Below are 24,493 nucleotides of genomic sequence, written 5' to 3'. Positions count from 1 at the left end.
TAAAGCCACGAATCAGAGGCAGACCAAGGCAGTGCCCCCCTTGCCCCAAGGGACACATTTCTCTCACCAATGATTCCACCAAACTCTTGCCCCAAAGCCCCTCCCGGGTTCCCCCCATGGCCACAGCCCCTCATGTGCTGGTCTGAAGCCTGCAGCCTTCTCACACGGGTGTCCCCTTAGGGAAAGGCAGGAGGGGGTTTCTGCCAGGCCCTTTGCTTGCTTCAGCACCCTCTGTTTTCAGCCACTCCATCTTCTGCTTGTGCTGCTGCACAGCATCAGCTACCCGGGCATCGATCATGGCCTCTGTAAGAACCCCATCCTCTGATGCATAAGCTGCAGCCTGCAGAGGCAAAGGCAGAGACACACAGGTTAGTGATGGGACCAGTCCCTAGGATCAGTGAAGAGCTGACACTGGTCCCTCTCTTGTCTTCTCCATGCACGTTTGTCCCCACATGACCCAGCACAACATCCAGTCTTGTTCCAAGTCAGTGCTGGTAGCCAGAGTATCTGGCACATCATGGGAAAGGTGTTCCTTGATGCACTCAAGTCTGTCTCTGAGCTGCTAACAAGCACCTTTCCCTGCCTCTGGAGCTCCTGGGAGACAAGATCTTTGCATTTGGAAGAGACAAGGCCACAGGTTCACACTGCTGAACGTTGCCAGCATGGGTAGGCTGCAGCCACACTTGGCTTGCTTCAATTTCCTCTCCTGCTTTAAAAGCACTGCACGTATGAAGCCAAGAAGGTAAAGAGCAATAGGTGCATGTGGTGAGTGAGTGACTCCATCCAAGACAATGGAAAATGCTTAAACACTTACACAGGAGAGGTAACTTCAGTGCCAGGGTGAGCATGGGCAATGTGGCCCCTCTAAAGTGAGGTCTCAGGTGCACTCACCTTGATTTCCTGGCTCATTCTGTTAGGAATCAACCCTGCAGCACTTCTGTGCTGTGTCAGCTCCCACCCCACATTTACCTACCTATGGGACCTTCCCTTTCCTCCCTGCCCCATTCATACCCCAGCTCCTGTCTCTCCAACGCTGTTGCCAAATCAACACTGGGTTGAGAGGCAGCACAAATTCATCACAGCCCCTTGCAGAAAGGGCTGAGAGCACCCTCCATCCTTGCCAAGCAGCCACAGCAATGCCAGGGGCAGCTCAGGGGAAACAGGCCTGGTGCCATTGCTCTTGAGCTGCAGCACAAGGGTTGTCACCATTGTCCAGACCCCCAGGAGAGGCAGGGCTCAGCCCGTGGCCATTCTGCAGATGGCAACACAAGCAGCAGTACCCTCCAGGCAAGGGGAGGATGCTTACGCTGTGAGCTGTGCCCATCTCCAAGGTAACACAGCAACTCCAAGCTACAGACTGCTAAATCTGGTTCCTCCCTGTGCAAGGGCTCCTGAGCAGCTCAGTCCTGTGGTTCCCTCTGCAGCTATGCTAAGGAGGGAGCTTGATGCTCAGCAGGGTGGGATCCCCTCCAGCTTCTCCCACTCATGCTGCCTGCACCAAGCAGCCTCACACTTCTGTCCACAGCTCCATCACATCCCAGACTGGTTTGGGTTGGAAGGGACCTTAAAGCTCATCCAGTTCGCCATGGGCAGGGACCCCTTCCACTAGAGCAGCTTGCTCCAAGCCCCTGTGTCCAACCTGGCCTTGAGCACTGCCAGGGATGGGGCAGCCACAGCTTCTCTGGGCATCCTGTGCCAGCGCCTCAGCACCCTCACAGGGAAGAGCTTCTGCCTAAGAGCCCATCTAAATCACGGATTGTCACAGGCTGACCCTCCTGTCTGCAGGGCATTCCCCAAATCCCACTTGGGAATATGAACTGTGGCTTTCATGACAGGCTGAAGTGTGCTTCTAAGGGCTCCATAAATCATTAATGGTGCAAAGCATCAATTACACCAAGCAATGAGGTTTCCTGCAACAGCACCACAGAAGGAAACTACAGTGTGACCATTTCATGCACCGACTGATGCAGATGGAAGACAAGCCCCAGGGTAAGCTCTTGCACTGATCTGCAGCATCACAGTACTGACTAGCCCAGCACAGTGGGTTATATCTGCCTGTTAGATCAGTGCTGCCTCACTGCAGGAGGCATAATCATGTCAAGAAAGCAGTAAAGGGTTACCCTGCTTGGTTTCCAGCCTCCTTTCCAGCCCCTGCTTTGTTAAATCACAAGAGGTCTCACTGCAAAAGCCACAAGGATCCACAGAGCTGGCAAGCACTGGTTCTTACTGCAAGCAGCATCACATCCTCTGCCCAGATCCTTCCCTTTCTAATCCTTCCTTAAGGCAGAAGTGACAAGTTAAGCTAATGCTCATACTTCAAGTTCAGAGCAAACATTGGCTGCAGGCAAGGAGAGCAGAGAAATAGGTCTGCAAATAGAGAATTCACTTTGCATAAAGGCACTTGTCCTCTGTAGGCAGCAGCAGAGCAGGAGGCATCCTGAATGCAATGAGGCAGTTAGCCCCACCAGCAGCAGAACACTCTTTCCATCACCTGCCTGCCACCAGCATTCATCACCACACAACCTGCCTGCCCTCACCACAGCACAAGTGGTGGGGTGGAAAGGTCCTGTTCAGCTGAAGCATCCTCTCTGAGCGACCACCATAACCCACCCAGCCCCCTTTGTGGGTTATTTCTTCTTCAGGGCATGACTGGGCACTTCAAACTAAAGGCATCCAGCCCCCTGTTGTCAATGCATCCCTCCAGCCAGCAGGATTTGGTGGTTCATAATGGAGCGAGTGCTTTCCTGGGACGTGTGATGTGGCTCCATGGAACAGAGAGGATATCTTCCCTTCCTCCTGCCACTGCATAGCCCATAAATTCCACTGTGGAAACTCCTGCAAAGCTGTGCAGTTCACGCTCTGTTGATTTTCTCAATGACTTTCTATTTATAGAAAGCCTTAGGCCCTCGCTGTCAAGAAAGCAAATGGGAGAAGCAGCTGCCCCTTCTGGGAGTAGCTGCACACACACAGAAATGGTTCTGAGCTTCATTTGTATTCAGACCTACACCTTCTGCACGGCCACATTTTAACCCATCTTCTCCAGTGCAACTCTTCATGGCTTATAACTGAATCCAATGATGGAATAAGCTGAAAGCAAAGGGAGAACAGAGGGTCGGAGCAGAGATGAGATGTTCAGTCATTTCAGCCAGGAGCCATGGTTTGGTTTAACTTGGCCAAACTAAGCTGCATGGTTTGAACCCCATTTATAATGAAAACAGCCTGCTCCAACCCCTCACTTATTCACGCTGCCCTTCAGCTCAGCCCACTGCAGGAACATTAAATTCTTCCCATAGCTTGCTCAGGCAGGTGAACTGGTAAGTATAAGCAAGGTTCAGGGAGCAAAAAGGCATCCAAGTCAGTGGCACAAGAGGCAAAGCCTGGCAGGAAACTCACCTCTGTCATTAACACTGGGCCATAAAACTCCTGGGAATTCTCTGCAAGTGTTGCCAAAACAGTTTTCCAGAGATTATAGCTTGGAACAGGGAAAAGTTGCTTTGCTGGTGTTTTATCTAAAGCATATCAATGGGTTTAAGGACAAGGTGCAGAACTAGGAAGTCCGCACATGACTATGAACAGATCTGAAGGGAATGTTTAAGTGTGTAAACACATCTAATCCATGCTGTATTCATAAAGGATTAGATATGGGGAACGGAAAAGCACAAGGACAAAAGGGAATGCTCGGTCTTCCACAGAAGGGATTAAAATGGATTTCCAGCACACAGACTCTGAGCTCTGCCAGGCAGTGATGTTCTTCCCAGCACTGGAGGTTACACCCTCTGCTTTCCTGCTCCTTCTGTTTTCTGGTTGGTAAATCCAGGGCAAACTGAGCCAGACTGAAACAACATGAACTGAACTTCATGGTAATGACAAGCCATTGATTTCAAACCCAGCTCAGAGTGGAATTAAGCCTCTGAAAGCTGCAGCTATCGCTCAGGCTTCTACTTGAACCGAGATGTTTTTGTTAAGAGCAATATTGGCAGAGCACTCAAACACCTTCATGGGAAAGGATGTGAGGCCATGGGACAGCAGAGGGGCCATATGCTGCCATTCCAGGTTACTCTGGTAAGAGCCAAGAGCCGTGGTGGCTTCTCCTCCTGCACTTTGCTTTTCCCCACACCACCTCTGAGGTTCAGCTTGGGCTGTAAGAGATGACCCCAAGGAGGCTGAGCGAGAGCTGATGAGGATCCTAGCACCAAAAGTCTCCATCAAGCCCATGATGAACACCTTCCTGAGCTCCCTGTCTGTTCCCTGCAGCAATCCCACAGATTCAGGAATGGAAGCAGGAGTAGCAATGCAGATTCCCCACCGCCTTCCCCACTATTACCTGTGCTTCACGGGTGGTTTGATTAGCTTTCAGCTCACAGAGGTTTAGGGCTAAAACTGCAAGTGACAAGGCTCCAGTCAGCTTGAGGCAGTAGGACAGACACCACAGATGAAGCCTGCCCTCTGCATTTGTGGCTGTGACACAATGTTCCTGACACTGGCTGAAGTGTTGGTGTACAGAGGTACAACGCACACAGACAGCAGCACTGCAAACGGCTGTTGGAAGAATAATTAAGCAAGCACACATTCAAAGCTGAGGGGAGTTAAGTGACAGGCATGTTGCAATTAAGCCTACACTTGGAGGATGAGCTCCAAGTCATGCCAGGGCACTGCACAAACTGTGAATGCTCCAGCATTCCCACCCTGTGGTTTTCATCAGGCCTTTGTGCTGTGATCTTCCCCAGAATGGGTCAGTTGAATTCATGTATTAAGCAGAGACCTCAGGCACATTGCACTGCAGCAGCTGCTGCGATAAGCCTACCTAGAACAGTGTTGGAAGCTTGAATATAGGTGTTTCAAGTCTGCTTTGAGAACTTCTAAAGCACACTGGGCTCACAACATCTGCTGTTTACCAGCTCTGCAAGGGGCTACTAAGATTAGAAACAGACTGTTAAAGAGATACCATGTTTTTTCCTGCCCTTCATCTCCTCATCTTACACATCATCTCTAACTCTTCCTGTGTTGTTAACTTAAGACAATGCTTTGGGTGGAGAGGGGAGGGGGAAAAAGAAACTGCAAGCAGGGAACTGAGTAGGAAGTCCTGATGTTCACCTTAACTAGAGTCACAGAAGAGGCTCTCTAAATCCTCAGGTTAAGCCCTGTTGTAGCTTCCTTATAGCTCTGCACACAAGGTGGACCAAACTGTAGCTTACAAAGTGATTACAATGCAAGTGTGCCCTCATAAAGGTGCTGCTCACATCCGGTTATTGCCCACATCAGCCACCTTTGGCATGCAGCATCTTGAATCAAAAGTTTAAAAGGAGTTTAAAAGACCAAGAACTCAAGAGTTAACAGTCCTATCTGCAGGATGTAACCACTTAGAGCTGTTGCACCCAGCTGAGGGAAGGCTGCTAAGCATTTTCTTGTGCCAGTTATGCTGGTTGATACAGCCCCTACCTCCCCTGATCCACCCCTGCGATATGCCAGCCCAGCAGTGCAGCTCTGCAGTTAATGTGTCTTGTCAAGCTATTTTTAACTCTGATCAGCCCCCTGACCCAGTTCATACTCCAGCCATACAAAGAGGTGTACCAGTGCAATGAAAGCATAGCAGCAAGGCAGGAATATGAGGCAGGACTGACGCTGGCAGAAACGCTTGTCAAACTGCAGCATTAATCCTCCCCTGATCAGAAGGATCACTGCATCAGCTACAAAGCTACTCATAACAAGCTGTTAGTGCTGACCCAGACACAAAACACCAGCCTGGGTGATGAGTACTTAAAGAGATCAACCTGGGTTAAGAGTACTTAAAACATATGTGCTTAGAGAGAGACTCTTAACCACACCTACTGAAGTGCTGTTCCCTTAATGCTTTACATAGGCAAAGCCAAAAGCCATTGTTAACAAGTCTTGCTACAGTTGAAAGGCAGTGAGATAAAGATGTTCTAGTATCCTAATGCTGACATTCCTATGGGCAACCACATCAGGCATCTCTTCTACTGAGCTTCTTGGGCTGGAACATGAGTAACGGCCAGCACGATTTGCCCAAACCCATTCCTAACTCACTTGCTCTACTTAAATTCCATAAGGGCTTTCCCATTAGTGCTGATCAAAACTGCTCCTATTTATGAGATGAGGAATTATGCTGATATTCTGACCCCCACCTCAGAGCAAGCAGCATCCTAGCACCACACTATGGACATAATGGAACTTCCAAAGTGAGAAAAGATCACTCGAACCTTTGAGGAAGGGAATAAGAACCAAGAGGCCCTGTGATAAAAGCCCTGCTTACCTGCCATGCCACAGCAAGCTGAGAGATCTCTCGGCCAGACATGCCCTCTGTCAACCTGGCAATCTCTGAGCACTTCTTCCCATAGTCAAACTGGGCCAGCTTCAAACGTCTAGAAAGCAGAACAAGGACTGGTTTACATGACAGGACAGGAGGCTGAGGGAGTCAGAAGTAGGCTTTGTAAAGACCAACACTTACAGTGAAATCAGAGATCACACTGGATCAATCTCTGCAGAAAGATTCAGTCTGAGCAGAGCTGTTCTCCTGGGCCCAGAAAGCCCAACTCAGGGGCACAAAGAAATGTGCATACCTGGGTTAAGACTGAAAAGTACAACACTGCACAGCAAGAAGGAAATGAGTCACTGTCTGATTTGTCTGTTAAGCCAAGCAAGGACAAGTGCTTGGATATGTGGAGTTCCAAGTGTTCCTACTTGCATCATTGCCTCCAGTACAGTAACTGGTCTCCTAAATTTTAGGGGCATAATAAAGCATGGCATGCAATTCAAGGATGGCATCACATCCTGTTACAGGATAGCCAGAGGCATCTCTCCAACTCTCATCTGTGCTGTTTGTTTCACGTGGGTTTATAGATGATGTGGCAGAGTACACAGAAAAGGAGATGAAGGAAAACCATAAAAGAAAGAGAACCCTGTGTGGGGAGAGAGCTGTGCAGGGGGTATACTCACTGTTTGCCCTCTGTGGCTGGCTTCAAGACATGCTGATCAAAATACATCCTCACAAGCCGCTCCCGCTCTTCTAACTGGGGCAGATCGAAGTTCACCATCTCATCTATCCGGTCGTTGATGGCCCAGTCAAACTGCTCAGGCTGGTTGCTTGCTAAAACAAGCATAAACCTGGAAGCAAGAAACGAGGGAAAGACTGAAACCCCATAAAAATAAAATGCATGAACCAGTCTGAACACCGGGAGCTGCCATGGCCATTTCATCCCCCAAAGACTCCTTAGAAACAGCTTTGTAACTGCATCGCAAGCTACATGCAGTGCTGTTTAAGCTGTTTAGAACTGAAGTAAGTTTAACTCGGTACCTAGCTTTCCATTATCCTTCCCCAGTCTGTCACAGGAGCCTGATTTACCACTTTACCCATTATCTCCCTCAAGTTAGGACTATCACAAACATGTACCAAGAGTCCATCCCAGATACATCTGAAACCTTGGAACAAGGCAGGACAACATGAATGCTCTCTGGCACATCTGTAACTCCAGTTTAGATCCAAGTTTGGGGAACTGACATCAAGCTGCTAACTGCACAGCACCCTGGAATCATGAGGGGCTGTCGTAGTCCTGCTCTGAAGGTATGAACAGCTGCCAAACAGAGCCAACAGCACTAGTGAAGCCTCAGCCAGCAAAACGAGCTGCGGAGCACTGAAGGGACTCATCCTGGTCTAAGAACAAGGGGAATGTACCACTGCTGGGTCTGTGCATGGCAGCTGGTGAATTTGACCTGTTTCCTTCAAGCCAGACTGAAACCACATTCTTGCTACCTAATGTGTGCAGAAAGAGGCATTCACAGTGCGTACCCTGAAACAAAGGTGGTTTGTTTTACCAAGCTCTGCTCCATGGTACAGGTAGGCCAGCTTCCAGGTCCTGCTCTCTCCTGCTGCATTCTGAAGCCAGAAACCCTTTCTTTTGCTGTTTAGTGATGCTTCTTCCTAAGCCATCCTACTTTAATGCTTTAATTGATGTTACCAGCTTAACAGTGCATCAGAATTTGAAATGGGCTTTTAACCACAGCTATTGGAATATTGACATTCTTACAGCCTATTTAAATCCCAGTCTTCAGGGGGCTGTGTTCTTTGCTGTCGTTTCTGAAGAGAACTTTGCCAACCCAAGAGCCACCCAGGCATGAAACTAATCCTTTTCTACCAACAAGGGCTTCCCCCAAGCCCCTGCAGAAACAGCCTGGATCAAGGATGGACACACAACCTGGCATTCAGGCCTTGAACATGGCCATCATGAACATGAGACAGTCGGCAATCAATCCAGCAAGATGCAGAAAGTTCTTTGGGAAGCTGAAGCCAGCAGTTCACAACACTTGACAATTCCCTGGTAAAGTAACTGCTCCTCAGGGTCTCACTAAACCAGCTAGATTTACATGCATGATTAGACTTCTTCAAATGAGCTCCCATTCATGGATATAGGAATCCTTACTGCCCAAAGCAGCAATAAGGCTGTTCAGAAGTTAAACAGCAGTGCATGACTCACAGGGACATCTTCAGCCTCCTAGGATGGCTCACAGCTGAAATTAGAGTTGAATTCAACATCTGACAAAATGAGAGCCCAACTGTTTGAGCGAAGGCATCGCACCCACCAGCACCAAGCAAGCATGCCCAGAGCTCTGCTAAAGCAATTTAACACGAGGGCAAAGAACTGTCCCCCTCACCACCCCCTGCCACTCACTGCCCTGCAGCACGATTATAAACTGGGTCAAACCCATCACTAGATCCACAGCAACCAGACATCACAAGTGTGAAATAGGCTATTTCCTAGAAAAAGGGAACTATCTAAAGCTAAAACACACATGTTGTTCTTAAAAGGGCTGCAGCTCCATCTTTGCATCTTTATCACCTTTTGCAGGTACAGGGTAAAAGTCTGAGGAGCTCAGGATATCCAGTTATCACCTTGGAAAAGTGGATTTCTATCTTAAGCACCACTTGTCCTGGGTCCTGCACAATGTATTTTGCCAGTATGTATTTATTATACTTATTCTTGCAGACAGCAAGTACAATGTTGGTTAATAATTATACTCAACTCAGCATTTACAGAGCAATTCCAGATCTCATTCCAGAAGAGCTTTGCTCTTCTCCCAAAGGGAAAACCAAGGATCTTCCAAGGTCATTGCAGGCTCAACAATGTGCTTCCTAGCAATCTATACTCATTTTGGATAGGCAGATCTTCCAAGGCATCTCAGTGTGACACAGAGAAGCTACACACGAGCAACTATCAGTTATAGCTGCAGTGGTTTCAACAAGTCTCCACACATGTATACATCTGTCAAGCCAGCCCTGCAGTCATCTGTGTTTAGCAAATCTATTAACAGCCATGAGGGAGCCAGCTCTGGGATTCCTACATTTATGTGCAACGCTGCACACAGACATTCCGAGCAGACAGCTCAGGCAAAAGAAATGGAACCAGATTTAAACTCGCTCATCTCAAGGTCTCAACCCCCTCCTCAGCATGCACAACATGGACAGGAACAGCAGCTCAAACAAGCACCAGCTGAAGCATTTTGGAAGACAACGCCAAACGTGGAGCATCAACCCTGCATTGCTTTTGTGACATTGATTTTCGTGGGCCCAACACTGTTCCCCTTTGTTCTACTGAAAAGGGATACTCTATGAAGAGCTTTTCAAGTCCTTAGTAGCACAGATCATGTTTCCAACTGTTATTTGCATACCATAGACCCTTTACAGACTTCCCTCAATTCAGAGAAACATCAACCACTGTAAGGGCTGACGGGATACTTACTTGTTGCTGTGCTGCCCTGTTCTGTGCAGGAATGCATTTAAAGTTGCTCTGAGATCTTCACTGATTTTCTCCTGCAAAGATGAAATCCCAAGGAAAATCAGCTGCTTGAGGACCTAAGACAGGTCACAGCTTTAAGCTTTGTCAATATTGTCGAGCATTTGCATTCCAGCAGAACCCAAAAGCACTGTAATACCATGGGGAAAAAGGATCAGTTTATACACCCAGGAGAAGGGTTAGGAATTAAAGCTCTCAGCAGAGACATTAAATATTTACCCACAGTGATTCTCTTGATTCCAAACCCCAGGCTCTAACCATTGGCCCAGGTGCCTTTCCCTGCTAAACACTATTTTGGCTGGGAAGTCCAGTAAGATACTTACAGGAAGATAAGCCACAGCAAAGAATTCACTTACACATTCAAAGTAACCTTCTAGGGACAGCTCTTTAAACAGACCATTGGGGTTCAAACAGCAGGTCCAGATTTAATGTACAATATAGTGACTGACTTTGAAAACATAAATCACTCGTATAGGGGAAGATGCTACTGTAGCTTTGTTAACGTAATGAAAAACAGTTCTGTTCTGAAAACCTCCCCAGGTACATGAGCCCTGCAGGGTACCAGCTCTGCAGAGTGAACAACCACCTCTTGTTGTCCAGATATGCCTCTTTCCTACTGCCCAGCCACCTGCAAACCTCCAAAAAGATTATGCCACCCATCCTTTGCAGGGAGGAATTCTCAAGTCAGTCTTGAGATGCTCATTCCATTCAGCTGAAAGATGCTAATGTCTTGTCTCTGCATCACTTCATTGGATGAGTAGTAAGGCACCTGCCAGCTAGCTGATCATGTTAAGCACAAAGGCTGTTGGCTGACTAACTCTGCAGCATGGACAGCTAACAGCCAAAGCACTTACTGTTGCCCTCTTCCGCAGAAATGCATCTGCTTCATCCACAAACAGCAAGAGGCTGCAAAAGAAAAGCACTACACAGTAATAGGAGACAGGTAAGCGAGGCTCAAATGGCTCAAGAATTCTCTTGTACCACTAGCAGGCACCCAGAGCTGTGACCAGATGTCAGCCCAAAGGATCACACAAGCAAATTCATTTCCTAAGGCAGCACCTGTCAGCTAAGCTACAGCAGTTTTCCCATAGCATGCACTTAGCCCATCCCAACAGTTAAGAGAGAAGTATTAGCTGAAGACACCTCTGGCCATAAAACTGACTCCAGGCCTCTGGAGTTTTGTTTCCTGCTGCTCAGCAGCAGGCTGAACAGAAGCAATTCCAGGGCAAACAACCTTAACCTCCTTCAGGGTTTTAAACATAGATGGGACTGTTCATAGGCATGGTCTGGCAACGGGCTCATGCCTAACAGTGCTGGCATGCTGCTGCCAACTTGGAGTGGATCTTGGAAATACACATCTGCTCCCCAAGAATTTGTGAGGGCTTATTTTAGCATTCCCTCCTATTTATAGAGATGTGTGCAAGGGCAACAAGACCACAAGCAGACAAGAAATCTCGGTGACAACAGCATCTTCCTGCCATCATTCTTCCCTGTACCATCCTGAAAGCCTCAAACCAGAGTCCTCCCCTGTGATTTGGTGGGGCTTTTCCTTTCCAAACCACACCAGCAATAAGGTGATGGGTTTACTACTGTGGAGAAGTGAATTAATAAAGTCAATGAATAATTCACAAAAATAAATTCTCTTCTAACCCAGGGGTTGTGCTTTTCCCAAGAGACAAAGCAGAGGAAGATGTTTATCAATAACGGAACCAAGCTGCTCATAAAGCTGTCACAATTCGTATTACCTTCTTGCCTAGCTTCAAAACCAGCTTTCTGTCAAGGCATTTCAGGGACTATTAACATCTTTTGCTCAACTTTAGCTTGTCTGATAATATGATCGGCTGCAGTCTGTGCAGAGAAGTGTCTTCTATCACGAGGGCTTTCAGCTAATCAAGCCAACACAGTACTAACAGCTAACACTGCTGGATATCCAGGATAAAACCTGCCTTAATACTCCCATGTTACTGGAAGTTAGAACACTGATGTATATGGACACAGGTAATCTTTGATCATGACTTTCATGAGATGGCTGTTCCAAGTGTATGAAATCCAAATGCAGAGAATATCAGGACAGAGAATAAATTCAGACCCGGACAGCGTTGTGAAAGAGAATTCTTGAGTGGAAACATGCAGTTGAGTATCCTCCTATCAATTCCTACTTCTTTTTCTAAGCTCACCTGAAGTTCTTACCCTTTCCTTCTACAGCTCCTCAGGGCTGGAGCAACTTAAAGAGTTTAAACCCTTAGGACATTTACTCTGCATATTTCTGGGGACTTTAAAGGTGAGATAGAAACACTTTGATGATGAATGCAGCGAAGATTAAAACAGACACTGAATGATATGTCCATCTAAAGCAATCAGAGAACACATAAATCACCCATTAGCCACATTTAGAGAAAACCTGGGATGAAAACAGCACAAAACCCTAAAGTGACACCCACTGCAAGTTCTCAATTGCATTTTAATATCCTGGCTGGACAAGCAACTCCTTGGGTACGTCTGCACTGCAAAAACCCATTTTCACTAGTGTGAACAGATTAACTATGTACTCTTAGAAAACGAAGGAGTCAAGATTAGGCTCAACATGAATGCTTTTCTGCAGATGAAAGTTTGCTTTAAAAGGTGACTGAAAATGCACAGCAGCTTGTGACTTTTACACCTACCTAATACCTTTAGGATCTGTCTCCCCCTTACCTCCTTACTTCTTATCATTCACTACTTCTGCTTAAGACTCAAAAGTAAACCAAAAGCAAGATCCAAACACTATCAGAGCCCAAAGTCTGAGCAATTGCAACAGGGAACATAATACACAGAGAGCATAAACACTTGGTTGCACCTCCCTTCATGCCAAGTCTTCTAACTGCAGTCAGAAAACTAATCACCACGAAAGCAATGGGTCCCAGCCTTTAAAAGGGCAATATCTGCACATGCCTCCTGAGAACAGCAGAATGAAGCTATGACTGAAAACCTTTCAGTCTTTTAAACATTACTAAGCAGCAAGGACTCACTCACTCTAGGAAAACCAGGAGGTATGATGCCTGGTTCGCATTGTATGATACATCTCATCTGTGCAGGAGTATCATACAGTAACAGAGATTAGGCACCTGAAAGACATCACTGCAGCGAGTTTCTCTGAGCAAGAAACCACATTCAGGGTTCAGAGGCACCTCTACTTACCCTCGCCTACTGGTGTTTGCCCAGTCGAAGAGTTTATGCATGGCAGTGACTCCTTCCCGCCCCATGGGGGCAACATCGCCACCCGTCATGATGGCATAATCCATGCCCGAGTGCACGGCTAATTTCTGGGAAGAAACAAAACCAGGGAATTGAGCACTCCAAGATGAGGCTAGAAATACAAATAGATTCTTCCTATCAGCACGTTTCCTTACAGAGGGTAAGTATGCTCTTAGAGAACGCTAACTTAGTTGCCTAAAGGCTCAGAAGTGGATGATTTAGCATCGCTCTGAATGGGAATGAAAGATGGAAGTTTAGACTTGTGTAAATGCATGAAATCTTAATGCTTTCAGCAGTGCTTAAACCTCCATCTTTAACTTGTGTATTGTTCATTCCTTCCACTGCTCTCCTCATGGTCTAGTGTATAACAGGATGCTATCCTCCACAAGACACTTCACTAACACAACTCACAATGTTATTTGCTTAAAAAGAAGTTAGAAGCCTGGAGTGGTCAGTGAACCAGTGAGCATTCAGACAAAAATCAGACTTTTCCCTTTGTGTTTTAAGCTTTGTTTAGACAAGAGCACAAAATTAACAGAGGTGGGAACGAGACTGCAGGCTGGTGCTGGGATTTCACAAGTGGCAGTTGCCAAGTGGGTTTTCCAGATGGAAGGGCTCTTCTGCCCACGCTTAGCACTAGAATGCAAGAGACTGCACTAAGTTAGAGCTGATGTCCTTTCCTCCTTTCCCAACAGACACAGGAACACAGTGTTTATGCAATACTACAGCAACAGACTTCAGACTAGAGGGGGTGCTTAGACCATGATGTTTTCAGAGCCCCCTGCAACATGCAGGTTGTCAGAACCTTGGCAGGGTTTTACCTTGGCAAAGAGCGTCTTCCCAGTGCCAGGAGGACCATACATAAGAATATTCCTGTATAGGCTTTTGTTCTTTTTTGTATTTCTTGTTGCTATGGCAATGTCTCTCACACGTGCTTCTAACTGTGGCTGCAAGAAAAGAGTTAAACTTAACAAAGTACCCAGAGATGTGCATCTATCAGCTTCACAGATCAGTACCAGTGAGAAGCAGGCAGCAATTCCACACTCTCAAGCTTTAAGCCTTAACTTCAGCTGCTTATTACTTCAGATCAGGGCCATTTCCTGTTCTGGGTCAGGATTTACTCAAAGTTCTGTCCACTTGGCTACAATTCCTTCATAAGAAGCAGCAGCAGTGCAGGAAGCAGTGCAGTAGCTACTATCAGAAATGGTAACACCTAAATATTCACTTCCTATTGGATGCCCTAGGAGGGATATGTCAAAACTTAAGTAACCATTTGCAGTACTAATTCTTTCTTAAGTCACAAACATGTTCACACTTATTACTGCATTTGTAAAGATAGTGGAGAAATCTATTCCTGCAGAAGCATCTTCTCTCAGCAGCTTCAAGCAGCACTTATAGCCAGGATATCCAGGAATCCAATTCAGAAGCAGCCCTCATTAGCAAGTGAAGAACCATTCACAAGATGGGCAAATGCATCTGCTTCTTGGCTTTTTGGCTTACAAGCAGATCTAGGTTCAGTAATCCTAGATCATATGAGACAAGAGGAATTCTTTACATTAACATGCTGACTACGGAAAAAAACTGCAGCACAGCAATGACTGAACTAAGGCTTCCAGCTGCTTTCTGCAGAGGATAAAAGGTTAACAGCGTGCTTAATGCATGTCACACTGAACACAGGAGTTTATTTATAGTCTCAGTGCCCCAGGGGTTCTATGACTCCAGAATTACTGGAATTACAGCTTTTGAACCGAGAGTGAGGAAACAGCTGTTCTTATTTGGATTCTGAAGACATTCTTCCCAGAGCAAGACAGCAAAACAGAGTACTCACACTGAGAACAACTCCTTCAAGGGCATCCTGAGCCTTGCTGGTAAGACGTTTCCCCACCTAGAGAGGACAAATTCAATTACTGACGTACAGTAATCAACCACAGATTTGACAACTCACCTGGACATGAAGGTCATATGAAAGGACAACGAGCTCAGCCCACCTAGGCTCTAATAGCACATTTATTCACAGACCCACCAACAGCTCCCTGCCTGACACAAAGAGCTGCGGAAGGAGCTGCGCGTCCTCACAGCTGAGTGCAACACAAAGCCAAACCTAAACCTTACCGTGAGGGGATGCTTCAGTGCCTCTAGCACAGTGATGCGTGAGGTTTCTCTCACCAGGGAGGGTTTGCCCAACCGTGCTTCTATGTAGCGCCCTGCTACTGCTGTGGCATTCTTGGCAGAGTAAACCCCCACTGCCAGCAGGGTTAGGCCAGCCACCTGCAGAGAAAGGGGGAAAGAAGGAAGCTCAGTTGTGTGTAGCATGGCCTGTGGTAGGGAATTAAGATTCAGGACAGATGCTGACCAGTCAGGGTTCATTTCTGATGAGGTGTTTTATCCCTGTTCAGACAGTCAAGGTCTCACAGGCCCTATTCATAAAGCATATAGTGCTCTTGCAGCGTGAAAGGCAGAGGAAGCACGACAATGCATAGAGTCATGTGTCCAGGAGTATGGACTCCCTAATCAAATGTGTGTGGCTTTGAAGACATTTAACTGAGTATATATATATGGTATCTAAATAACCATCAGGTTTTGCTACAAGCTGAAGGTATAAATGTATGAGAAAACACTATCTCCCATCATGCTGAAGCTTTAGCTTCCAGTGTTATGAACAAAAGAGACAGAAGAGCAAGCTCCAGCAGTGGCTTTTAAAGTAAGCAGACTTTTACAAGTGCAGATCAAGGTCAAAAGCCTCAAGGACAACAAGGATGGTGTTGTTCAATACACCATGAGACACCATCTGTTCAGTTTCACTCTGCTTAAATGTGTGACATGACCTCTGTTTTGGGTGGAAACATGAGCAGTTCAGAACTGTGAGCTCCAAGATGCAAAGAATAAGACCACCTGATTCATCTCAGTTTACACACACTTTAGAACACAAAAGAGACTCCACCCTCTTTAGCAGCCTCCCTCTAAGAACAAGGTACCATGACAATGATCCCATGCCCTCTTACACAGTCTGCTTTAGCAGCATCCAGTACTAAGCAGTCACAGGTTGATCCACCAGATAAGTATTTCAGCCTTTTGGACTTCACTGACATTCATGTTACAAGACGCAGGTTTAAGACTGTACCAAAAGAGGAAAACTACTTGACTTTCACACTCAGACCCACCCATTTACTACGCCAGCTCCAAAATTCAGCCTGCTAACAGTGCCTATCTGGTTATCATGAAGTGTCTGGCAAAGGAATGAATTTCTGACTGTTAAGCAAAGTGATTTCCACTAAAAAAATCCCCAAGAAACCCCAAAAGCTTTAGGAAGAACCTTTGTGGGCAAAGAGGCAGGAAAAGAGCAGCCCCTGCAGCAGGCAGGAATGGCTGAAAAGCCAGGGCTAGTTTAGAGGAACCCTAAAATAGTTGGCTAATTCTTACCTCATTTATCAAAGCAACAGAAAGCATAAGCTCCAGCTGTGCTATCTCCTTTCCAAAAATACACTTGGTTTTTAAGCTGCATGTCCCAAATTCACAAGACAAGAGCTTGTCAGAAGCAAAAATGACCATAATGCAGGAAACTGGTATCTGGGTCAAGAGAATATGCAGGTAAAAGCACCAAGCTTGTGCAAAAGGCTCGGAGGGCTGCAGGCACTCCAGGTACAGCCCACAGATGACAAAAGGATCTGCTAAAAGCACGTCTTGTTCTCCGCAGGGCACTCAAGCAGTGTCTTTTGCATCAGTCTGTGTGTCTAAAAGCAGAGGGTGGAGCAGATGCTGGTGACTGACTTAAAGCAAAATGCCCATTTTAATAAGCCAGGATACCAAAATGCATTCTTGCTGTGAAGTTTTGGTGGAAGCAGTAAACTAAGAAACAATTTAATGTCCATAAGAAGACAATGCCACGCTCTTTTGTCCTGTGAAGAGATGTTGGTCCAGCTTTTAATCAACTTATTCAACAGTTCTCTAACTGCTCTCTAAGCTACATCAAAATCAGATGCAAAGTTGTGAGATGGGCAGCAAAGGAAGCTTTAGATCATGTCCTGAAGTCCCAGAGGTTGGGAGTTAGTTTAACATACATTTACAGACAGGCATTCCTGGAAGCTATAGACATAGGTCACAATCTTACCGTGGCTGTAACTTTATCCCAGTCTGTTACAAAAGCACGGAATCCTTCCCCAAAGAGCATCCCAGCTGTCCTGTGGTAAGCAACCAGCAAGGCAAGCAGGAGAGAAAGGGATTTCAAACACTGAATTGGAACAATTTACAAGACAGCTTTATAATGATCTTCTTCAGAACCAGTCAAAGCTCACTGAGGGCTCGCCTGGGAACTGAAACATGAACAAGGATGGCAAATACGTTTATAATCACCTGATCTGGGATTGAAGCCACAAAATCACTTGGCATTAAGATATCAGTTTCTGTCTTTAATAGATCACTGGTGCTGAGCTGTAAGAAAAGCTATTCAATTCTAAAGCTGCTTCTTTTTAAATTAAAAGTCTCAAAGGGCCTAATGTGAACCAAATACAACCCTAAACACCCACCCCTTTGGATATAAACTGCTTTATACTGTTATGGCACATGTTCAGAGACAGAAAGAACTCCGAGTTTTCAGAGTCACCGAGTTTCAATCTTAGCAAATAAGGCTTGAAGTAATCTGTTACAAAAACTGTGTAACATTTACAACACTAAGGGCCTGGTTGGTTCACACTCAGATGATGGTGTAGCAAGGCAAGTGAAAGAGTGTTCTCTTCTATTCCTGCTCTCGACAATTCCCATCATTCCGCATCCAAGAGCGCCCAAGCTAACGTTTGCTGTCCCTCAGAGCTTACAGGAATAAAGAGCAAGGTCTCTACAGGATGGCAGCGATCTGCACAGGCAGCAAGACAACCCCGAGCCCTGCACATACTTGAGGGACTCCAGCACCGTCTGCCGATGCTCCGCAGCCTTGAGGCGGATCTGCTCCCGAATGATGTCCGCGTTCTCCCGCTCCGCCTTGGCCCGGGCTCTCGCCTCCGCCTCCACACGCAGCATCTCGTTCTTGTGCCGCAGCTCCATCTCTCGCTCTACGGTAGCTGTAGAAACCAAGGAAGGAGAGGAGAGGATAATCTTTTGGGCTGGCTTAATCCCAGGTGAAAGGAAGCCTTGCTTCACCCTGGCCTCGCAACAGCCAGAGCAGCAGACTTCAAGACCTTAATGCCCTCCCTCAAAAGACAGCCAGGCGGTACAGTGTTGCAGAAGCCAGGCATGGAGTTTTCCCCTCTGTGCTCAGAGGGCTCACACACCAAATAGGTGGCCTGCTCCCGATGGCACGCTGCAAGACAATAACCATGCTTCAGTTATGGAAGCTCATGACCAGAAGGGTTGCTCAGGGCAAACTTTAGTCAGAGACAAGCTAGACCATAAGGGATAAAGCAACAGAGAGGGGGGGGAAACTCAGCGCTAGGCACTGCTGCCTCATTTCAGAGAGGAAGGGTGCCATGCTACAGACAATGAAGGACAACCCTGGGCAAGTAAGTACACAGAACATAACACACACCGCTTGTGAGGAAGAGAAACAAAGTGGAGTTGCTATAAAACGCCATCCCAAACAGGATTTTGGAAGCTCTGGAACTTCAGGTACACAGATTTGAGAGAGACACATAAAGACTGATGTGAATGGAGAATGAATGAGAAAACTAAGAACAACACAGGATATGAGATGAGAACTTCACAGCCAGCACCTCCATCTTCAGCATCACTGCAAGAAATCCTCACTGGGCCACCCAGCTACTTGATACCTTACCATTACTCATCAATACAATGTGAGCACATAACCCAAGGACTCAAAGAGCAATACACTGAGCAATGTGCCCATCCGCTCCGTAAACTGCCACCTTACCTCGCCTCATGGCTTCCTGCTTCTGTACAGATTCTTCCTGCTTCCTCAGATTCTCTTCATTAGCAAGTTGCTGCGGGCAGAGATGACAGCAAAAGATGTTTTAAAGTTTAAGAACTCAGTCAAGGAGGTATTTGGGTAAGCTTAAGTCCTACCAATGTTTCCAAGAAGCTACTAATGCTCAGGTTTCTTTCTTCTTCTTTCCATCACCCAGATTGATACTCTTAATCCCACACTCCTCCCTGGCCAGCATGCTAGGGCAGCTCCTGATCACCACTTTGATTTAAGAAAGCTACTCTGCATCCCCAACTGGGTTGGAGAAGGAAGGTCATACCTGCTGTCGCATCTGCTCATCATAGCGCTGTCTTGCCAACTTGTCCTGGTACTGGGCTCGCTTCAAAACAGAAAGAAGCATTCAGAATATAAAGATTATGCATTTAAGAGAGAATCTAGTCCTGAGGGAGAAAAACTGAAAAATAATCCCAGGTTTGAACATGAACAGGGCAAAGACTGGGGCAAAACATCCTCAGCCAGCACCAAAATCTCCTTTATGATCAAAAAATCAGTATAGTCTGGCATCATTTTAAGATATATAAATGGCATCATTATAAGATATATAAGACATAAACCCAAAGAACAAGTGTTCCTTTGGCCAAGACAAAGAGACTTACTTTACGAGGAACAACATGCTTTTCATGTTCTAAAACACATTACCTAGTCTGGGGATTGCATGCAATAGAACTGTCAAGATATGCTGCCTGTCAGATATTTCTGCTTGATTTTCATGTTCCTCATTAATTTCTCTCATTGATTTTCCACTGCAACTGGCAAATAAACCTACATCACCTAAGCTCAGCTGAAAGCGTTCTGAGGGCCCATGTCCATCAGCAAGGAGGACTCTGTACAAGGGGTGATATTCTCTACTCCAAATACAGACAGCATAACAGCTTGTGGGTTATCTCCTCAGCAATTGTAAAGCACAGCACATCAGAAGTACATCAATAATCAAGTTTGCTCTGACATCAAATGATGCCCTGTGAACCATAAGAGTTCAAGGGGTAACTCATGAACAAAGCAGATGCCTGAGAAGCCTGTTCCTGAGCCAGCCCCGTCCAAAGTCCAAACTCTGAAGGGATAAAAACCAACACGTGCCAAACAGCTTTACCTATCTTCATAAGCTAGAGCACCAATTGGAATCAATCAACCCTCTAATTTCCTATGCTCTCCAAGTAGAAAGTCACCATATGTGAACTGTTAGCATAAAAACTAGCTTGTATCTCCCCAACTTCAGTGTTATTGTCACTTCAGTAACGCATGCTAAAACATACCAAAAAGCACCAACATTGCATCATTCAGAGTTGCATCACTTCCCCTCTTAAGCTACTTTTTCCAGTCTAAAAGATGAAACTTGGAAGAAATGAGGATGCAGGCTACTTAAGACTGAAACAAACAACTTAAAGAGACATCTCATTGTCCAGGCTTACACATATGCTAAATAAGCCAGTAGTCTTCAACCTTTAACACTGTTAGACATGAATGTATTTAATCACGTTCCACAGCACCTCCCTAAAAGTTCAGTTAACGCATCATTGCCTTTTCCATAAAGGAGGCTTCTCCCTCATTCCCTTACTGCTTGATGCTGTTTTGTTTCTTCACTGAGTGTTTTCCGTCTCTCTTCTGCTTGTACCCGTATCTGCTCATTCTTCAGCTGTTCTATGGCAGCTTCATACTCCTGTTAAGGTAAAGAGAGAATCATCACAACAGAGCTCAACAGGTCACCCTATGGAGAAACGCTGGTGACAACTGCACAAGAAATGCCCGGGGAGGACTGGCTGTCCAATGAATGATGAGTTCCAACGTACCTTAAGCTTTGTTTGCTGTTCCAGCTGCAGGGTCTGCTCTTGCATCTGGGCGAGACTAAGAGCATCTTTGGCATGGCCTGAAGTCAACAGTGGGAGGAAATTATTGTCAGTACAAAGGTATTTAATCAAAGAAGAAAACACCCGGTCTAGCCAACCTTCAGCCCAACCTCTCACAAGCTGAGGGTGCCCGATGCACAGCACAACAGCCAGGTGTAAACCCTCCCTGCTGACAGGGGGTTTGGGTTGAAGGGACCTCAAAGCTCATCCAGCTCCAACCCCCTGCCACGGGCAGGGCCACCTCCCGCTAGAGCAGCTTGCTCCAAGCCCCCTCCAGCCCGTCCTCACCCGGTGCCCCCTCCCAGGCCCATGCCCCGGATGAACCCAAACACGTGGAGGGCCCACGCTCCGCTCCGCTCCGACACCGGGCAGGCCGCGAGGCACCGCCTCCCCCCCGCCCCGCGGCCGCCCCGTGCCCCCTCACGCACGGGACGCATCGAGCTCCCGCGCCGCCTTGGCCGCCCGCTCCAGGCCCGTGGGGTCGAAGTTGCTCCATTTGTCCTTGGGCTGCTGGCGCTCCCCGCCCGCGCTCCCCGCTGCCGCTCCAGCCCCGCCGGGGGCCGGCGGCAGGGACAGACCGGAGCCGCCGGGGGCTCCGTCCCCGCCGCCCGCGGGGGCCGCGCCGCGGTTCAGCCCGAACAGCCACGACATGAGGGCGGCCGGCGGCGCACGCAGCCGAAGCACGGACGCGCCGCTCCCAGCGCGACGGCGGCACGGGCGGGCTCCTATTGGACAAGGGAGACGTCGCGCGAATCGCGTCACCACGCCCGCCTCCTGATTGGTCAGCGGGAGGAATTTGATTGGGAATGCTGTACAGCATAGAACACAGCCGGAGCGTGCTCGGCGATGGCACACGGGCAGGGACAGGCAGCCAAGTGTCCGCCTTTAAATGGTCATATTTCTTCCTAAACGCACACTTAACTCCCTCAAAAAGTTCCTGCAGGATGCTTGGTGTTTATATCGGACTTATTCTTAATAATAATATCGTTATAATTTACTGCTGGTGGCCCAGGAGGCTCATTTCTTGCCCCACGTATAGAAATAATAAATAAATCAGTGCTATTTCTTGCTCTAAATATATATATGTGTCTATATATGTATATTTATACACACATATGTATATATACACACATATACACGCATATATATGTATAGATACATATACATACATATATACACACGTATATACACACATATATATGTATATATACATATATACACATACATATACATACATATATATGTATATAAACATATACACGTATGTTTATATTATACATACATATATATGTATATATGCACATACATGTGTGTATATATATGTAAATAAATGACTCGGTGATTCCCTACTGCCGCATTCACCCATGCAGTGGCAGAAGCAGCTGATGGCTGCTACAGACCTATTCCTCCCAATGAAACCAGATTTTCCCTGCGGTTTTCTCATTTCCATCTTTAGTTTCTCACCTTGGCTCCGTACATGGATATCGAATGGCTCATAATGATCTATTTGATGGCAGCACTGCAAAGTGCAACAGGAAAGCCCAACTCACCCACTGACAATTGCCCCTGCAGGCTGTTTATGAGCCCATTTCGCTGTCCACGATCAGGCTCCCCACTCAGCTTGTGCCATCAGCACCAATTCTGGACTGAGGGAACCTTTTCCTTCACCTTTCCTGTGTGATAAAGACATTCCCTGAGCTTCCACACCTTCAAGGTGCCCCCTGGCTTCTATTTCCTAGTGAAGCTGTCAGAGTTAAGCCTGTTTGTAGCAGGCAGGCATCCACTACAGTCAATTAAACACCAAATACGGATCAAACCCTTCTCACACTGCTGTGAGCCACCAGCTCGTGCATCTGAACTCCAGCTGTGCTTGTACAGTACAGTGCAGGTACGGTCGTCCATGCACATAGAAGTGAGCTCCTCCTGGGAGCCACGACGGGTTGTGCTCTCACCCTGTGTAGGCGGTTGGGTGTCACACCCATGCTATCAGCACAGAGATGCTCAAATAGCCCTAGAAATCATTAGGCTTGAGTTAAACCGAAGTTAATTTAACTCACCTGTCCCCCTTCAATGTTCCTGTCCACGAGTACCACCGGTTCTGCCAAGATTTAAGGGGTATTTACTCCTTGGCTCCTTATTACTGAAGCTGAGACATTGAGACTGATATATTTCTACTTAGATACTTGACACCTTTATTCGGGGGAGTTCCGTGTAAAGCAGACTGGGAAAGCCTGGGAGGAATGCTTTCCTTCCAGTGAGGAATACTTCTCATTAGGACACGATTGCTCAGTAATCGTTCGGTAGCTCTTGTGCTGTGTGTTTAATTGCCTTCAAAATGATGCATTACAATTGGGCGGCTGACACGTTAATGCACGAGTAAACTAGGCAGGGAGCTGTGCAGAGCTGCTTTGTCCTACAGCAAGAATGAACAAGATTATCTTATTGCAGGAGCGATTCCAGAGGCTTTATCTTCCCCTCGACACAGGCTCCGTGCACGTTAATCAGTCACAAACACGCATTCCAAAGGAGACACAAAGCTTCTTATCGAGTTAATGAATGACTTGCTTCCCTCCTATCCCTTCCTCGTCTACAAGAAGGCAGCCCAAGGCGAAAGCTCCATAGAGCTAGACGTGATGAATCCGGCGCTCAGGAGACAAGGTCCTCACGGCTTGCTAAGGAGCTGCTTTAAGAAGTCCCTAAGCAGAGGGGCTGCAGGATGGAGACCCGCTGTGTGGGGGCTCTCCAATGTACAGCTTAAAACCACCATTCCATGTGCAGGACAAATAAGCAACAGAGCTAAACCAGGGCAAGCATTGCTGAGGGAAGGTGCTCCCAGTGATGTGGGGTTTGTTAGCAGAACTATGGACATGTCTTTACAGCCCTAAGCCCTCAGTTTTGGAGCTACGCTCATCCAACAGCTTTGTTACTAGGTATGAAAATTGCCCTTTCTTCCCCCAGCTCCCTTTTTGCAAGGAGTAGCTTCATGACAGCAAATTCGAGCCAGGGGCCAAAGGGGAAGAATGAGATTTACTCTTCTCCCCTAAAATCCCTATTTTTAAGTATAGCTCAAGCTTAGCAGTGAGTGGAAGCCAAGACACTAAAGACGTGCTGGGGGTTTTCAGAGGCTAGAGCCTGGAATGATAGCACTGGGTACCTACTGCCCATACTTAGGCTAATTAAGCTCCACATAGCTGCTCTGGTAGCAGGGCTTGCATTCAGTTTGATTAAACTAGTTGCAGATAGGTCGCAGTAACGCAACGGTCGTGATCCAGGCAGCCCTGCGCTGGGGCTGGGAGGTGTGTAGCTGAATGAGAGGCAAAACTACCTCCTGTAGATGCTCTTGCTGTCTGGCTTTTCTTGCCTCTCTGCTGCTCAATGAACTCAGCTGAAGGACGCGAGCTCTAGTGTGGAATAAACTGCAGGGGAAGGAAATTCCCAAGGTTTTGACTTTCCTGCTCTCCCAGACAAAGGGCTTGGGGAATTCGAGCCTTTCACAGTCCCTCTGGGATCTGTACCTCATTCCAGCACATGGACCTAATACCAGTGCCACAGGGGGAAGTGGAGCAGCGTTGATGGGACTCAAGAGCTCAGCAGGCAGAGCGTGAGCAAACCTCTCTGCTGGAGCCCCCTGACAGCACTCATCCACGCCAGCATGGCCATATCGCTCCTGAGCTCTG

General features: G+C 47.0%; 2 protein-coding genes across 2 annotated transcripts in view; one reads left to right on the top strand and one right to left on the bottom strand.

The window, feature by feature from the left end:
• Nucleotides 1-24,493, top strand: part of LOC130598136 (C-factor-like) — a 120,075-nt gene that overhangs the window by 16,879 nt on the left and 78,703 nt on the right. The gene's annotated exons all lie outside the window — the stretch shown is intronic.
• ATAD3A (ATPase family AAA domain containing 3A) lies at nt 11-21,413 on the bottom strand. The gene is made up of 16 exons (XM_057407269.1): nt 21,245-21,413; nt 20,760-20,836; nt 20,528-20,629; nt 19,232-19,291; nt 18,901-18,970; nt 17,929-18,094; nt 17,149-17,218; nt 15,153-15,308; nt 14,869-14,925; nt 13,862-13,987; nt 12,984-13,108; nt 10,661-10,712; nt 9,753-9,823; nt 6,955-7,122; nt 6,272-6,380; nt 11-340 (listed from the first exon to the last, which is right to left on the bottom strand). Exons 2-16 carry the CDS (start codon nt 20,802-20,804, stop codon nt 161-163), a joined length of 1,557 nt encoding a protein of 518 aa, XP_057263252.1. The 5' UTR covers nt 20,805-20,836; nt 21,245-21,413; the 3' UTR covers nt 11-160.

Source organism: Pezoporus wallicus, unplaced genomic scaffold (genome assembly GCF_028554395.1).
Source record: "Pezoporus wallicus isolate ANWC-B61680 ecotype Strahan unplaced genomic scaffold, APGP_CSIRO_Pwel_v1 contig_14689, whole genome shotgun sequence".
Lineage (NCBI taxonomy): Eukaryota > Metazoa > Chordata > Aves > Psittaciformes > Psittacidae > Pezoporus > Pezoporus wallicus.
Note: the sequence above shows the minus strand (reverse complement) of the source record. Positions and strands in the feature narration are given on the sequence as shown.

What these genes read in the sequence shown, in the direction of transcription:
- ATAD3A (XM_057407269.1), bottom strand. Translation starts at nt 20,804, where the DNA reads ATGCAAGAGCAGACCCTGCAGCTGGAACAGCAAACAAAGCTTAAG. An exon ending in AAACAAAACAGCATCAAGCA is followed by an intron (nt 19,292 to 20,527) that starts GTAAGGGAATGA and finishes TCTGTTTTGAAG; the next exon opens with CGAGCCCAGTACCAGGACAA. An exon ending in TTGAAGGAGTTGTTCTCAGT is followed by an intron (nt 13,988 to 14,868) that starts GTGAGTACTCTG and finishes CTTTTCTTGCAG; the next exon opens with CCACAGTTAGAAGCACGTGT.